Raw genomic sequence first — 17,385 nt, forward strand, 5'->3', positions numbered from 1 at the left:
TGAAAATGTTTTCTAAAATTAAAGCCAACCTGCATTACCTGTTCTTGTCCCTGGTGACTGTAAAACTTGCCACTTAACATCCTTAATAATCCCAGTGTCTTTGGTACCTACAAAATAAACACACATCATACAATCAAAGATCAATGGAACACTTCTTCACTGTATAAAGTCCTTTCATCATGCAACGAAAACTACAGCATAGTATTCTAAGAATTAGTTAACAAATCAGTAAGTATCAGAAATCTTGGTGAGATTTTATTTTTGTTTAGGAAAAAATCGACCAAGTGACAAATCTTACAAAATAAAATCATAATCAAATTTTTTAAAATATATACACATTTTATATTTTTAAAATATATACATATTTTATATTTTTAAAATATATACATAAGTCTAATACAATCTATGCAAATTAGAATCTAATGAGCAGCTCTTCTCAAATGAGACTGTCCCAGGTTGCCAATAGAAACTTCATTCATGAAGAAATAGATCCTATTCTTGGAAAATACCAGAATAAAATCATTTAGAAACAAGTATTTGAAATAATATAACACAGACTATTTTTGTCTCTAGATTTAAAAGCAAGAGATAAAGCTATACTATTTTAGAAATGAAAAATAAGTATAACTAAAATTGTACACGGAGAAGGCAATGGCAAACCACTCCAGTACTCTTGCCTAGAAAATCCCATGGACGGAGGAGCCTGGTAGGCTGCAGTCCATGGGGTCGCTACGAGTCAGACATGACTGAGGAACTTCACTTTCACTTTTCACTTTCACACATTGGAGAAGGAAATGGCAACCCACTCCAGTGTTCTTGCCTGGAGAATCCCAGGGATGGGGGAGCCTGGTGGGCTGCTGTCTATGGGGTCACACAGAGTCGGACACGACTGAAGTGACTTAGCAGCAGCAAAATTGTACAAGGAACTTGAAACACTAGTACACTGCTGGTGGGAACATAAAATAGCACAGCCACTGTGGAAGAGTCTGGCAGTTGTTCAAAAGGTTAAGCAGAATTATCATATGACCCAGCAATTGCATCCTAAGTTTATACCCCAAAGAACTGAAAACAGGTGTTCAAATACTTGCCACAAATGTTCATAGTGACACTATTAATATCAGCCAAAATGTACAAACAACTCAAATGTCCACGAACTAAAGAATGGAGGATAGCTATACAACAGAGTATTATTCAGTCATAAAAAGGAATGAAGTATTGCATTCCACAATTTGAATGAACATCAAAAATATGTTGCTAAATGAAAGATGTCAGATATAAAATCTCATACTGTATGACTCTGTATGAAATTTTCAGAATAAGTAAATTCATGGAAACAGAAAGCAGATCAGTGATTGCCAGGAGCTGGGGAAAGGGGACTGTTTAATGGGACTGGCGTTTCCCTTTGGGGTGATGAAAATGCCCTGGACCTAGACAGACAGTGGTGGTGGTTACACAACACTGAATGCACTAAATGCCATTCAACTGTACACTTTAAAATACTTAATGGTCAATTTTATGTTACATGAACTTCACTTTAAAAGAAAAAGGCAAACAGGGGAGCATGCCTGAGTTGAGGTTAAAATGTTCCTACCAGAACTTTTGAGTAGCTTAAGACATTACTAGTGGTCTAGTTCCACATTTCCTCCAAAAGCAATAAAATGCAAGAAGAGAAAAATGAAATGTATTTTAGCTAAACTTGAAGAAGATAAAAGATAACCCAAACTTCAAAATCATTGTAGGCAGAAGGAGAAAACTCCCAATGTGTCATCTGCACTACTCTTGCCAACCCCCATATTCCATCCACCCCAAGCCAAGCCCACCATCAAGCTTGGTGATGAGCAAAACCAGACTGAAAAAAATAACTGCAGGGTCCAGAAGGACAGATGAGACAAGCTAGCATAGGGGTCTAAGGTCTATCTAAAACCAACACCTAGGACTGCGGCACATAGCGGCGCCAAGCGCAGAGCCGGGTCCCGATGGGCGGCGTTGTGTCCGCGCTGGCAGCCGGGCAGGAGACCAGCGCGGACCAGTGGTTGAAACTTTATATTATTTAAAAAATAAATAAATAAATAAAACCACCACCTAATGTCACGGTCTAAGAAAACTTTCCAGCAATGAAAACAGATCTAATCTATACACTGAAAGCATGAACAGGTACCTGGAAAAATTAACCCAGACAAATCAACTCCAAGAAATAGTGCAGGAAGTCTATTAGATTCCAAAGTGAAAGTTGCTCAGTCGTGTCTGACTCTTTGTGATCCCATGGACTACAGAGTCCATGGAATATATATATTTAGGCCAGAATACTGGAGTAGGAAGCCTTTCCCTTCTCCAGGGATCTTCCCAACCCAGGGATCAAACCCAGGCCTCCTGAACTGCAGGCAGATTCTTTACCAAGCAAAGATACAGAAATCCTCAAAGCCTCCCAACAAAAGGGCCAAATAATACACAAACGGAAGATAATCTGATTCACATCAACTTTTCAACTTTCGCACCCAAAGCCAACAATAGAGCAGTATTTTATTAAGTTCAATGAAAGAATGAGTAAACCAAAGGTCTTGTATCCACAGAAGTTTTCCTTCAAATATCCACGCTATGAAAAACAATTCCAAACACCCAAGAACCTAAGAAACTCTTCATCTATGTGAAGTGTGTGAAAGTAGCTCAGTCGTGTCCAACTCTTTGCGACCCCATAGACTGTAGCCTACCAGGCTCCTCTGTCCATGGGATTTTCCAGGCAATAGTACTGGAGTGGGTTGCCATTTCCTTTTCCAGGGGATCTTCCCAACCCAGGGCTCGAACCCAGGTCTCCCACATCGTAGACAGATGCTTTACCATCTGAGCCACCAGGGAAGTCAAATTCATCTATGAGCCCCTCTCAAATCATCTATCAAAGGATAATTTCATCCAACCAAGAGGGAACTGGGAAAACTCCAAAGTGGAAACAAGCAGTTTAAAATACATAAGTGAACACCTGTGACTAAAGACAAATGAGGACAAGGGCTGAAGCTAACATAAATACTGAGTATTTTGACAAAATAGAAATAACTAGGAAAAGGAGAAGAAAGAGAGGGGAAGGGAAAATAAAATCAAATAACTGGTTTTTGTATAAGCAATTAGAACTAAAGAATACCAATCAACTAGTAAAATATCGGAGGGTACTGATACCAGTAGCACAATTTTAGTGACATCATGGAGGTAAAGCCCCACCCAGGTAAATTCAAGCGAGAACAGAAAAAGAGGAAACCGATCAAGCAGAGAAGATTCATGAAAATGAAAGAAACGGGCTGGTAGCAGGACTTAGTAGGGTCTAAGTGCCCTAAACTAAAAAGGTTTTTACAATGGGAAAAATAAATGCACACTGCTTGTTGATAAACCTAACTGGCAGCAAGATTCATGATTTGGAAAAATATCCTTCAATAAGAAAGAGTATGAAATCCAGTGGACAAACAGAGCAGCTAGCCTTGGCTGGCCCAAGCACAGCCCATCTGTAATAACAAGAGAAAAAATACAAAGCTCAAGTGTCGATGGAGGCTCTTTATGAAAATATTCTGATTACTTCTATTTTCTCAGAGAAACAGGATGTCAAAAAGCCTGTATTCTTTCCACAGCAACATCCCATACTAAAGAGGCACCAGCATCAGGAACAAAAAAATAATTTGTTTCCTTTTTTATGCACTTTTCCAAAATTTCCACCTTAAAAATACAAGTAGACAATAATGAACACTGTAGAACATTTTACTGTTTATCATCTCATTTGAACCAGACAAGAGCCATAAGACACGAGCAGTAGTGCTGAGCTAGGATTACAATTCCAGTTTTCCGACTCCTGAGCCCAGGCTCCCCTCTCCCCTCTCCCCTCCCCAGTGACTGGATTCCCCCAGTATCTGCTATAGCTTCTTTCTCACATCTGGGCACACAGCTGTATCCTCCAGTCCATTAAATAAACCCCTTGAGGGCTGCTACCTTGATGTTCTGATACCTGCAGCAGTGGATCGATGTTGAACAAATGAATAAATAAAACTCTCACACAGATGACACCAACATTAATTTGGAAACGTTGGTCAAGGCATATATTGAATTTTGCATAGCCTCTTTTACAACCTAGCAGCCTTGAGAGATACAAGAATATATGTGTCAGCAGCACTTTTTCCATCAATAGCCACCCCAACACAATAGCAGCCTTAAACAAACAATAAGCGGTTCGATGCGAACAATATCTGCCACCTGACAAGAGGAACTAATCCTATAGCTTGAAATTACTTTAAGGGAGGGGAAGGCTACACAGAATGATTGCGAGTTTAGCTGCAGGACACATTTAAAAGGCACTAACGTAATTAAAATACACTTGCAGCATTTCAAGAAGTTTATCATACAGCGGAGCCCTCAATTTGCAATTCAATATTTCCCCCCACTTATTCTGTCAGTGCACAAGCAATTTTCTTTTAGAGACTCCAATATTGAAGCTTCAGGCCAGAGAAGGAAGGATCATACATAGCAGAGCAGATTCCAATACTTCAGGGAGGAGCAAACTGAAAGCACAGAGAATTCAAAGAAGCCACAGTGAAAACAGGCTTCGTAGTACGTGACAGTTCTTCATGCCTCCCCTGTCGCAGACTCTGTCATAAATACACCTGATGACACCCCCCTGAAACAGCCCTTCACAGTTAGCCAACTTTCCTCATCTTATATCCTCCACACTTAGCTATTCTTTCTTTTTTTCCCCTCAACATTTAACATTTTGACAAATTTTATAGTACTAAAAAGAAATGACTACACAATGAAATACCAAATATACCTTTTACCTGAGTTCACCAATTAACACTTCACCATGATTGCATTTTCTGTATACATATGTACACTTTTTTAAAAATTATTTTTTGACTGAACCATTTAAAAATAAGCTGCAGGGACACCCCTGGTTGTCCAGTGGTTAGAACTCAGTGCTTTCACTGCCGTGGTCTGGGTTCACTCCCTGGTTAGAAATTAAAATCTGGGAAGTCTCATGGCACAATCAGTTAAAAAAAGAAAATTTTTTTTTAAACTAAGCTGCAGGGACTTCCCTGGCAGTCCAGTGGTTGGGATTTCACCTTTCAAGGCAGGGAGTTCAATCCCCTGGTTGAGGAGGCTAAGAGCCCACATGCCTTGTGGCCAAAAACCAAATCGTACAACAGAAGCAATACTGTAACAAATTCAATACAGATTTTTTAAAAAATAAGCTGCAGACTTACAGTCAAGAGATAAAATTGTTCAAACTCTTTTCAGGATCTGCTCTGATACATTTCACATATAAAACAACAAGCCGAGTGTGAAATCAGAGGGAGGAACACGACTAAATTATTACAAATATGAAATACAACATCCAACTGCTATCTTATTCTTTTTTTAAATGAATTATGGGAGAATCATCACAGCATAAATTTGATGGTGCCAATAAGATGTATGTAATTTCACGCGGGGTGTGAGGAAAGTGCTAAACAGGAACTACAAGACCTGGTGCCATCCCTGCTGCCCTATTTTTTAGTTGCTAAAATCTCCCAGGGCCTTCGGCTCCTGATCTATGAAATGTGGCCAATAAACACCCAAACTGAACTCCTTACTGGATCTTGCAGAGAGAATAGATGGGTGCTAGAGTGAGTAGAATGATCATGAATGGAAGAAAAAGCACAAGACACAGTACTATATGAACTGATCGACAAACATAAACAGCTTTAAAGTCTGGTGCCCTGCTGGACCACTAGTTGACCTAATTAAAAAAAAAATTACTACCTTGTTGGGCTAAACTCACCATCACATATGTCAGCATATGCTAAAAACTACACAAACAAACAACAAAAAAAAATGGAGGCCTTCTATGATTGCTAAAGATCTCTCTTCAAAAGTACTTCACTGGCTCCTCTTCAACCTTGAAACATTTAACCATTGTTTTAGAGGATTATTTTTAAATCATTATTTTGAGACAGAAATAATGGAACAAATACATTCATTTTGAGACAAAAACAGTGGAATGAATACATTCCTAGGAATAATCATCACTTATGTCATGTTTCAGTTCAATCTCTTGGTTTCTCCCCTCACTAGAAAAATATGAATGCCCACCACATATCAGGCAACATGCTAAGCACAGGGTCCATAATTATGACACACAGTTTATACAAAAAAACAAATACAAATCACAGAGTGGCCAATATGGTGAAAGTGAAAGTCGCTCAGTCATGTCTGACTATTTGCAACCCCGAGGACTATGCAGTCCATGGGATTCTCCAGGCCAGAATACTGGAGTGGGTAGCTGTTCCCTCCTCCAGGGGATCTTCCCAACTCAGGGATCAAATCCAGGTCTCCCACATTACAGGCAGATTCTTTACCAGCTGAGCCACCAGGGGTCAATATGGTAGAAACTATTAATATTCACTAACATCTAGTTTTTCTCTCCTTTCTGGAAACAGAAAACTACTTCCCAGACCCTTTGAAGGTAGCAGGAGCTACATGATGAGTTACAGGAAGTGAACTGTGAGCAGAAGTGACGCCAGCTCTGGTGTGAGACAGTAAGAAGTCCCTCCTTTTACTCCTCTGCTTCCCCACCTAATGCCCTAAACAGACAGTGGGCCCTCAAGAGTACCAGCCTCCACGGATCCTTTAATCATCACTTGGAACAAGCTTTCCAGGAGGTCATGGTATCAACAGCACACTTTGCCACAAATAAGGGATACACTTTCACGAGGTAAGCAACAAAAATGTCAGGATTTTCCATTTGTCTGTGTATGTGGCTAATTTTTATTATCACAGCAGAGCCTGCTGCTAAGTCACTTCAGTCGTGTCTGACTCTGTGCGACCCCAAAGACGGCAGCCCACCAGGCTCCCCCGAGTACACTGGAGTGGGTTGCCATTTCCTTCTCCAATGTGTGAAAGTGAAAAGTGAAAAGTGAAAGTGAAGTTGCTCAGTCATGTCTGACTCGTAGCGACCCCATGGACTGCAGCCCACGAGGCTCCTCCGTCCATGGGATTTTCTAGGCAAGAGTACTGGAGTGGCTTGCCATTGCCTCCTCCACACAGCAGAGCCTCGCCTATACTAACTAGAGCAGAAAGGAGTGACTGACAGAAAACAGAAGCTCAATAACAGAGTGCATAAATGAACAGGCGGATAAACAGTCCCGATCAATATGTAACAAAATGGAAGAACCAAGGCAGTTACGAACTTGAACAGGGAACTCCCGACAGATTGTGCACTCTCATTCTGCCACTTGCTAGCTGGCTGACCCAGCTAAATTCCACCTTCCTCATCAACAGACTTGGGCTACTAATAATACCTATCTCAAAGGGTTGCTGCTGCGGCTGCTGCGTCACTTCAGTCGTGTCCGACTCTGTGTGATCCCATAGACAGAAGCCCACCAGGCTCCCCCGTCCCTGGGATTCTCCAGGCAAGAACACTGGAGTGGGTTGCCATTTCCTTCTCCAATGTGTGAAAGTGAAAAGTGAAAGTGAAGTCACTCAGTCGTGTCCGACCCTTAGCGACCCCACGGACTGCAGCCCACCAGGCTCCTCCATCCATGGGATTTTCCAGGCAAGAGTACTGGAGTGGCTTGCCATTGCCTTCTCCGTCTCAAAGGGTGACTGAGAGTTAAATGAGCTGCAACCTGTGAGAGTGCTCAGAACTGCTGCCAGCGCATCAAAGGACTTAATAAATGTCAAGGTCTAAATAAGCAAATGCAAGAAACAGTACTGCTAAATCATTTTTCTTCACATCTGCAAATATTTTTACTAAAAATGAGACCAAGTTAAATAAAGCAAAGCATGCTTTAGATAAATTTGATATTTGATATAAGTCCTAAAATTTCACTTGTATCAAGTCACTTTCCTCATTTAAGGCAGATTGCTTCTTTCTCCATGTCTCTTACAAAGGGCTTATCTAAGACCTTTAGACAAGGTCTAAATGAACAAAATGAAATACCAATAATGAGACTTACTGCAGTGACCCTGTCGCCACCATGAGTAATGGGCTTATAATACGGTGATCCTGAAAGAACTCTCCAGGCAGACAGTCCACAGCTAGCAGCTTTCGATATGCCCACTTCAGCAGTTTCACATCCGCCAACCAGCAAAAGTCTAAAACAGAGAAAGATAAAGAGAAGTGATAAATTACAAATATGAACAGGACAACATCAAAACAAAGAGGGCGGAAACGCTCACTTCCACAAGGAAAACCAAAATAAAATTAGAAGATAAATATCTTAGAGGAAACAACCAACAGACCAGACAGTTTCTCAACTAGAATTTCACCTTCACTGACACACTGAAATATCTGAAACCGAGACGAGAACTTGGAAATATAAATGAAATGTTTTCAGGTTGGTCATTGAGTATCTAAGAAACTGTATCAACACCAATAAACTTAAGTAAATCGATATATCCCTGACATAAATGCACTACCATGTGTACAACAGACAGCTAACAGGAACCTGTTGTACAGCACAGGCAGCTCAGCTTGTGCTCTATGGTGACCTAGATTGGTGGGGCGGTGGTGGTGGGAGGGAGGCCCAAGAGGGAGCAGACATATGTATACATAGATCTGATTCACTTCAAAGTCAGCAGAAACCAACACAACGTTATAAAGCAACTATACCTCAATAAATTAATAAACATAAACGGCTATGTCACCTCACAGACATGTATAGATTAACTACAGCAGTGCACTAGAGGTCATGAGGGCACAGTTACAGATGCTAGAAAAAAAATGACAGCCAGGAATGCTGTGGATGGGACATGACTATACGGTAGTAACTATACTGAAGTAAGACTGCTCAGTAGTAACTATACTGAAGTAAGCCCCACATGATGACTTGTTCACTTTACTGCTTGCTATACTTCATTGCAATTAGAGGCCAGTTACCAACAGGGCAAAGCAGTCTAACAAGCAGTGTAAGTTAAAAGACCACTACACACAAACCAAGCCAATTAATAACGGAACCCAAAAGTCGTGATTTTTAGTTAAGTCATGTGCAGTAAATCTGGCAGGGCACTATACAAGAGATTGTAATCACATGTCAAAAAACAAGAAAAAGGTTTGCAAATAAAACTTCTGGTGGCTTAAGGGAAACACGGTTGTCCCCAATAACAATAAGGCGATAGAGTAACAGAAGACAGAAGCCACATCCTTCTCCATGTCTTCATAAATGATCACGGTTTCATGTTCACGTTTTGAAGAGTCCTTATTATTGAGAAATACACACTGGAACATTCACACGAAACACTACACTGTCCAGGATTGACTTCATGATACTCTAGGCTCGGGGGGTGGAGGCTCGGCTGAGGCCACAGATGATGTGATGCTGGCCACGAGTCCACTATTAACCTGAACAGTAGGCACGAGGGAGTCATAGGGTCTTCTATGATCATGCTACAAATTTTCCATAGGGAACTTTTATTTTTAAGTCAATTTTTTAGGAAAAACTTCTCTGAATAAACAGAAGCAAAACAGGTAGCTTTGAATGTTTACATTACTGAATCCAGTCACAGCGCTTTTTCAAACAGAAAACATGCAATTCTCACAAAGACATATCTTTAAGAATTAGTAGCCTATTGTTATAACAAAAATAAAACACAATCTGAGAATTCAACAAACCTCTAAAAGGCCAGGACAAAACAGATCCTGATAATGGAAATAATTTCTCTCTATTCAGTGTGCAATACTGACCATATATATATATATATATATTTACGCACATACACACACCATATAATACTTTTTTCAAGGGGTTAAGCATTTAGCTTGCACTACTATGTCATGGAGGTAACAGATATCATACCTCATTTTTAGATTTTAAAATATATGTATAAAACTTTACGTTACCTGACTACAGAAGGACAGCTGAGATTTCATTCTTCATCTCCTGATCTTAATTCTAGAAGACATTTCCTCCCTATGAATTCTGATAAACACAGTCACGCATAGATCAAATTGGCTACAATAAGATAACCTTGATTAAAAATGAAAGAGATTCAATAACTGCTTCCAAACAGCCTTTCTGCCATTCATGCCATACTGAAGAGTAAGTGGAAAGGAGACAGGATGATGGAACTAATCGTGCATCGTTCCCACCAGATGGGATGGCAGCTCTGGGACACTGATGCTGCAGCTGTGAGACCGTGCGTGTGTTCACCCATGGAGGCAGACAAGTGTGCTTGCTTGTGTTTAAAGGGAGGGGGGACTGAGACGATTTCATCAGCATGGTCACAAAGCGTGTGACCAGCAGCTACCGGATACAGGGTTCATACAGGGATGAACAAGGTACGCTTCCTGCATTCAAAAAGCTCGCTCTCCAACTCAAGGCACATGAAAATAAGGAACAGCTGAGAGCATAGAATTAAATGGTGCAAAAGGTAACACCCATATCTGGAGATGATAACCCAGGGGACATCTACTGAAGACTTATCTTCAGTTACATGTGCCAAGGGATATCAACCCCAAGTCAAGATGTTAACTTGGTCCATCACTTCACAGCTTCACAGGACTCAGTGTTGACGAGGGCTCAGCCTTTAGTGATTAAGGGCGGTGGGGGGCGGGGGAAGAAGATTGGTACTGATGCCTAATGTAGCAAATAAACCTTCTTCATCATGATTACAGTTTTAGAACAGGTGTCCTGGGCAGCACTAACCAAAATGAAGTGAAACCATGTAACTTAACTGAAAACAGTCAATGGAAATGAGAGAAGTGCAGTCCCAGCACCATAAATGCAATAAATGTTTCCGGAGTGAGTAAATTTAAAGCTCCAACTTTCTCCTGAAGCAGCAGAGAAAACGATGCTCCAGAGTCCTCTCCTCGCCACACCCTTCCCCATTCCTCCTAGATTTCAGCAGTAAGATATGAGAAGATGAGGTGGGATATGGGGGTCCTGGCAACAGGGTGAGGAGCCATAGCTGATGAAGGGGGCAGCGGGCAACACTAAAGCCAGAATCTGGCGAAGGACAACATCAAAAAGAAAATTTCAAAATGCTCCTGAAAGATACAAAATTACAAATAAAGAGAGAGATACCACGTTCTCTGGGCTTCCCTGGTAGCTCAGATGGTAAAGAATCTCCCTACAATGAGGGAAACCTGAGTTCAATTCCTGGGTCAGGAAGATACCCTGGAGAAGGGAATGACAACCCACTCCAGTATTTTTGCCTCGGAAATCCCATGGACAGAGGAACCTGGCGGGCTACAGTCCATGGGATCACAAAGATTCGGACATGACTGAGCGAGTAACACTTGCACTTTCACCATGTTCTTTGACAAACTCCCCATACCTTAAAAAAGCCAATTCTTCTTAGTCTATAAATTGAAGGAAATTAAAAAGAAAAAATACACACGCACAGAATTTCTTATGGAACTGAACAAACATGTAATGGAACTAAACGATATATTCAACAAAATTCACATGGGAGATTAGAGTTCTAAAAAGAGCCAACTGGGGACTTCCCTGGTGGTCCAGAGGTTAGGACTCTGCTCCCTTGGAAGGGGCATGGATTCAATCTTGCTTGGGGAACTAAAATCCCACATGCCGAGCAACATGGCCATAAAAAGAAATTTAACTAAAATAAATAAAGAAAAAAGAGTCAACTCCATTCACACTGATAACCTTTCTCTTCATGGCTTGTGCGCTGTGCATCCTGACCCATCAAACACTTTCCCACCCCAGTGTCATTAAGATGGTCTCCTTCAAATCTGAGCATATTAAAACCTAAAATTTCCCTCCATAAAGTGCAAAGACAAGTCACACACCAGGAAAAGTTATTTATAAGACATAAAACTAACAGAGTATATGTTTTACCAGACAGAATCCATAAAGATCTCCCACAACCAGTCACAAAGAAAAATGCACAGAGAATAAGTCACAAAAAGAGAAATACAAAAGCCAAGAATGCATATTAAAGCAACAAAGATTTACACCAGCCACTCTCTATGTTTACAGAGACACAGTAACTCTTATAAAACTACTAGTAAGACTGTAGCAGTTATTTTGGAGAAGGATATGACAATATCTAAAAATGTGCGCCCCCCCCCCCAACAATTCTCCAAACTGCATTCTAAGATAACTCTGGAGAAATTCTCACACAGGCATATTTATCTCTTGGTAAAAGAATACCTCATACAGCACTGTTTATAATGCCAAAAAATTAGAAATATTTGAAATGTTTAAAAGGGACGAATAAATGCAAATTCAGTCAGTTGTTCAGGGAAACATATACAGTATAAAAAGAACAAATATAAAAATATATACTAGAGATTTCCCTGGTGGTTCAGTGGTTAAAGAATCCGCCTTGCAATGCAAGGAACACAGGTTTGATTCTTGGTCAGGGAACTAAGATCTCATATGCTGCAGAGCAACTAAACCCACGCACCATAAGTACTGAGCCACATGCTACAACAAGAGAGTCTGTGTGTCACAAAGAAAGATCCCACATGATGTAGTGAAGATCCTACATGCTATGACTAACACGGATACAGCCAAACATTTTATATATATATAAAGGAAGACTGCATACCAAAACCATGAGAGCAGGCTGCTCTAGAAGCAGGAACTTGTTTGTGCTCCTGTCTCTCATTCATGTATTTGGGTTTATCTATACACGTACATGGGCTTCCCTTGTGGCTCAGCTGGTAAAGAATCTGCCTGCAATGCGGGATACCTGGGTTTGATCCCTGGGTCAGGAAGACCCCCTGGAGAAGGGAAAGGCTACCCACTCCAGTATTCTGGCCTGGAGAATTCCATGGACTGTATAGGCCATGGGGTCGCGAAGAGCTGGACGCAACTGAGCGACCCTCACTTTCCCTTTCTATACAGATACATACACACACCTTCAGTAAAAAAGACAATCTTAGTATCTGTTAATTCTGGATAGTAGGTTCTCAGGTGTTCATTAAAACATTCCCTGTACTTTTCTCTGTCTCTAACTTAAGAGAAAAGTCAAGATACAGTATTCCAAATTATGTACATAACTTTCTCCCAGTGAAGTCCAGGGAGAAAAAAAAATTCAGTAAATTGGCTTTAACACTTAGCATCAACCCACAAGTCTTGTCAAATACTGAAAATGAAATCAGCATACCATTTGCTTTGTGGCATTCGGAAGCTATTTATACGTTAATAGTTATATCTTAAGCATCCTGTGATTTACTATCGAAACGGTCATTAGATTTTTGTAAAATTAAGACCACAGACAACACTGTAGAAAATAATTTATATCAGTAATGTTATTTTCTGTTGCAATAATTCCCTCCACCCAGAATATTTACCTGCAGTGACAACCATAACCTCCTTAAATACACAGTATCAGGTTCTTAAGCACTTGCCTTAGGAATCACATTTTGAAGCAAGCCCTTATTTTTTTAATTATTCTATAAAGATAAAAAGCAATACAGAATTTCTGTAGTACATATTAAATTCTGAAGACTAAAGCACACAATGTGTAAGAGTTAGAACTCCTCATTAACTAAAATGAGAGAGCAGGAGATAGGAATTAACTTTCCCAATAATCTTTTACCTCAAAATTTTGTGGAAAATAGGAAAATTTTGGGTCAAGGAATCAGATGTATTAGGTTCAAATATCTTTGCACCAAAGTAACTGTAATATTAGTTTCCTTCACGCCATCAAAATTATAAACGCAAACCATGTGCTAAGCAATCAGGAATGTGTGAGACAAATGAAGAGCTCACAAACCACTTCTAATTCTCAGATTAATTTGCAGTGGCGAGCTTAGCTCTCCAAAGCATTGGTACCAACAGTGGGGTGAGGCTCGGGCACCTTCCCTTCTCAGATGGCTGGGGACATATATTCATCCACAAGAAAGACAACAAGCACAGTCCATTCCAGGGGAAAGAACGAGCCAACCCGGACCCCGCCTGCGGGGACCCCTGAGTTAGACACAAAAACAAGCCTGAAGGACCAATTAACTGCATGGGAGACGAGGTCAAGGAAAGTGTCACAGGGTTAACACCAGAGAAAGGTTTATCCCTTCAACAATTTCCTGACAGATAAAGAGATCAGACAAAGAGCCTCCTCAGGCAAGAGAACACGAGGTACAAGAGCATGGAGCTGCGTCTGTAAACGGTGTGCTGGGAGGATGCTCAGAAAGGGAGTGCGTGCTCCCAGCCTGTAAAAGGCGAGCAGGGGTAGTAAGGCAGAAACTCAGAAGGGGTCCTTAACAATATGAGACGGTGTATGCTGCTCGCTTCCTGAGCACATGTCACCTTCTACTTTCTAAACTGTAACCGTTATTTAAATCACACCTCCATCACTGAACTTAACCCAGTCGGACACAGAGACCGTGTCTGTATCCTTCAAAGCATTTACATGTCAGTTTCGTTCAGGAAACGGTTCTCTGCGCACAGAACTGCTGGGGCAGGATGATAAATCTGACACAGGGTCCTCGTCCTTGGCTTAACCTCTCACAACTTCAGTTCTCCTACCTGAGAAATGAACGGGCAGAGCCAAGTGATGGATGAAACTCTTTGCCAGCTCTGACATTCTAAGAATCTAAAACTCAAAGCAGGAATGTCGGTATCAGACAAGAAAAATAAGCTATAAGTGATGGAGCCAAAAAACACACAGAGTGAATTAAATGAGCAGAGGCCAGGGCAGAGCAAGAGGCAGTGAGAAGAGGGTGGCCAGCCCCCTCGGAGGAAAGGGAGGGAGGGAGGAATGGACCGTGTGCCCCCATGTACCACACCAGGTGGGATTCCGATGCACTGGGAGAGCTAAACGTGACCCAACAAATTGACTCCAAGAAGAATTATAGATGGTTTATTAAGAAGGGGCTTCTGTCCAGTAATTGTTGAAACAATCTGCCATCTAGTGGTTTAAAACTCCTTAAAGTCAAGGACACGAATCTGAAATAATAGAGTGAGAAATTCTTGTATGTACCCCGTCCAATCACCAAAGGGCTTGTTGCATAGACCAGCAAGGAAGGGGCGGATGGAGGAGAAAAACTACACGTCGCCAAATTAAAAGTTCTTAAGAGCATGCCTGGCAAAATAAGGGCTCAAAACTGTTACCTACTACTTCACAGACAGGAGACAATCCTCTCTCAGGATCACAGAAATGTTGCCAATTTAATTCATTTTCATTTGATCTTAACTATTCTTTACTGAGCTTCCCTGGTGGCTGAGATGATAAAGACTCCGCCTGCAATGCAGGAGACTTGAGTTCATTCCTGGGTCGGGGAGATCCCCTGGAGAAGGAAATGGCTACCCGCTCCAGTATTCTTGCCTGGAGAACCCCATGGACAGAGGAGCCTGGAAGGCTACAGTCCATGGGGTCGCAAAGAGTCAGACACAACTGAGCAACTAACACTTTCACTTCACTTTCATTCCTTGCTACAAAAATCTTACCAGTTCATTATTGACAAATCTGTTCATCTTGGATTTCTTGGAGGTCTCTGTCCTAGATGCCTTCCCTCAATCCACAGTTGATGTCAATGATGATAATCTAAAAGCCTAACCCCTCCTAAGCATCAGGATGGATTCAGGCAACTTCACTGCAAAGGCAAACTATAACATGTTCAGCATCCCTCTATCTGATCTATTCCATGTCTACTTTGAATCCTGATTTCAGAACTGTCCAGGTCCTGAAACCAAAGTCTCACCTTCTATTTCAATTGCTCAAACTTGTTCTCTCAGGAAAATAAGTCTTGTCTTCAGACCCTACCCCACCTGCACTGAATCCTACTAACTGTTGCCTGCCAGCTGTCCATCACTGTGGGTCTTTCCATAATGTCTGCTATCAAAATCACTACCACTGATCTGCTCTGTTAAACATCACCTAGTAGTCTACACTAGACATCTTTGTGCTTAAGCAGCTTGCTAAAACCACTATCGACTGTCTGTGTCCAGTGCAGTGCCAGCAAAATGTGATCCAAAAAGAATGACTTGTTCTGAGGTTACAGGCAGCATATATTTCCTGTCTCCTAATCCAGTGCATGTACAGTACAGTATGAAAGACTGGAATGTAAAAGTAGGAAGTCAAGAGATACTTGAAGTAACAGGCAAATTTGGCCTTGCAGTACAAAACAAAGCTGGGCAAATGCTAACAGTTTTGCCAAGAGAATGCACTGGTCATAGCAAAAACCCTCTTCCAACATCACAAGAGACGACTACACATGGACATCACCAGACTGTCAATTCCGAAATCAGACTGATTATATTCTTTGCAGCCAAAGATGGAGAAATCTAAATGGTTAGCAAAAACAAGACAGGGAGCTGACTGTGACTCAGACCATGAACTCCTTATTGCCAAATTCAGACTTAAAATGAAGAAACTAGGGGAAAGCACTAGACCATTCAGGTATGACCTAAATCAAATCCCTTACGATTATACAGTGGAAGTGACAAATAGATTCAAGGGATTAGATCTGACAGACTGAGTGCCTAAAGAACTATGGACAGAAGTTCGTGACATTCTATAGGAGGCAGTGATCAAGACCATCCCCAAGAAAAAGAAATGCAAATAGGCAAAATGGTTGTTTGAGGAGGTCTTACAAAGAGCTGAGAAAAGAAGAGAAGCTAAAGGCAAAGGAAAAAGAAAAGATGTACCCATTTGAATGCAGAGTTCCAAAGAATAGCAAGGAAAGATAAGAAAGCCTTCCTCAGTGATCAATGCAAATAGAGAACAATAGAATGGGAAAGACTAGAGATCTCTGCAAGAAAATTAGAGATACCAAGGGGACATTTCATGCAAAGATGGGCACAATAAAGGACAGCAATGGTACGGACCTAACAGAAGCAGAAGATATTAAGAAGAGGTGGCAAGAATACACAGAAGAACTATACAAAAAAAGATATTCATGACCCAGATAACCAAGATTGTGTGATCACTCACCTAGAGCCAGACATCCTGAAATGCGAAGTCAAGTGGGCCTTTGGAAGCATCACTACCAACAAAGCTAGTGGAGGTGGTGGAATCCAGTTGAGCTATTTCAAATCCTAAAAGATGATGCTGTTTAAGTGTTGCACTTAATATGCCAGCAAATCTGGAAAACTCAGCAGTGGCCATAGGACTGGAAAAGGTCAGTTTTCATTCCAATCCCAAAGAAGGGCAATGCCAAAGAATGCTCAAACTACTGCACAATTGTACTCATCTCACATGCTAGCAAAATTCTCCAAGCCAGGCTTCAACAGTAATATGAACCATGAACTTCCAAATGTTCAAGCTGGATTTAGAAAAGGCAGAAGAGCCAGAGATCAAATTGCCAACATCCACTGGATCATCGAAAAAGCAAGAGAGTTCCAGAAAAACATCTACTTCTGCTGGCATATTGATTATGCCAAAGCCTTTGACTGTGTGGGTCACAAGAAACTGTGGAAAATTCTTCAAGACATGGGAATACCAGATGACATTACCTGCCTCCTGAGA

General features: G+C 41.1%; 1 protein-coding gene across 2 annotated transcripts in view; it reads right to left on the minus strand.

Annotated features, from left to right (window-relative positions):
* The window catches only part of NBAS (NBAS subunit of NRZ tethering complex), a 339,714-nt gene that overhangs the window by 277,460 nt on the left and 44,869 nt on the right, over positions 1-17,385 (minus strand). For both annotated transcript variants that reach the window (XM_055400475.2, XM_088841199.1), the window contains exons 10-11: positions 7,965-8,103; positions 39-107 (exon numbers count right to left, since the gene is read on the minus strand). In XM_055400475.2, coding sequence (XP_055256450.2) covers positions 39-107; positions 7,965-8,103 — 208 coding nt within the window. The remainder of the gene's footprint in view (positions 1-38; positions 108-7,964; positions 8,104-17,385) is intronic.

Source organism: Moschus berezovskii, chromosome 11, assembly GCF_049115385.1.
Source record: "Moschus berezovskii isolate FMDL1 chromosome 11, NW_MosBer_1.0, whole genome shotgun sequence".
Lineage (NCBI taxonomy): Eukaryota > Metazoa > Chordata > Mammalia > Artiodactyla > Moschidae > Moschus > Moschus berezovskii.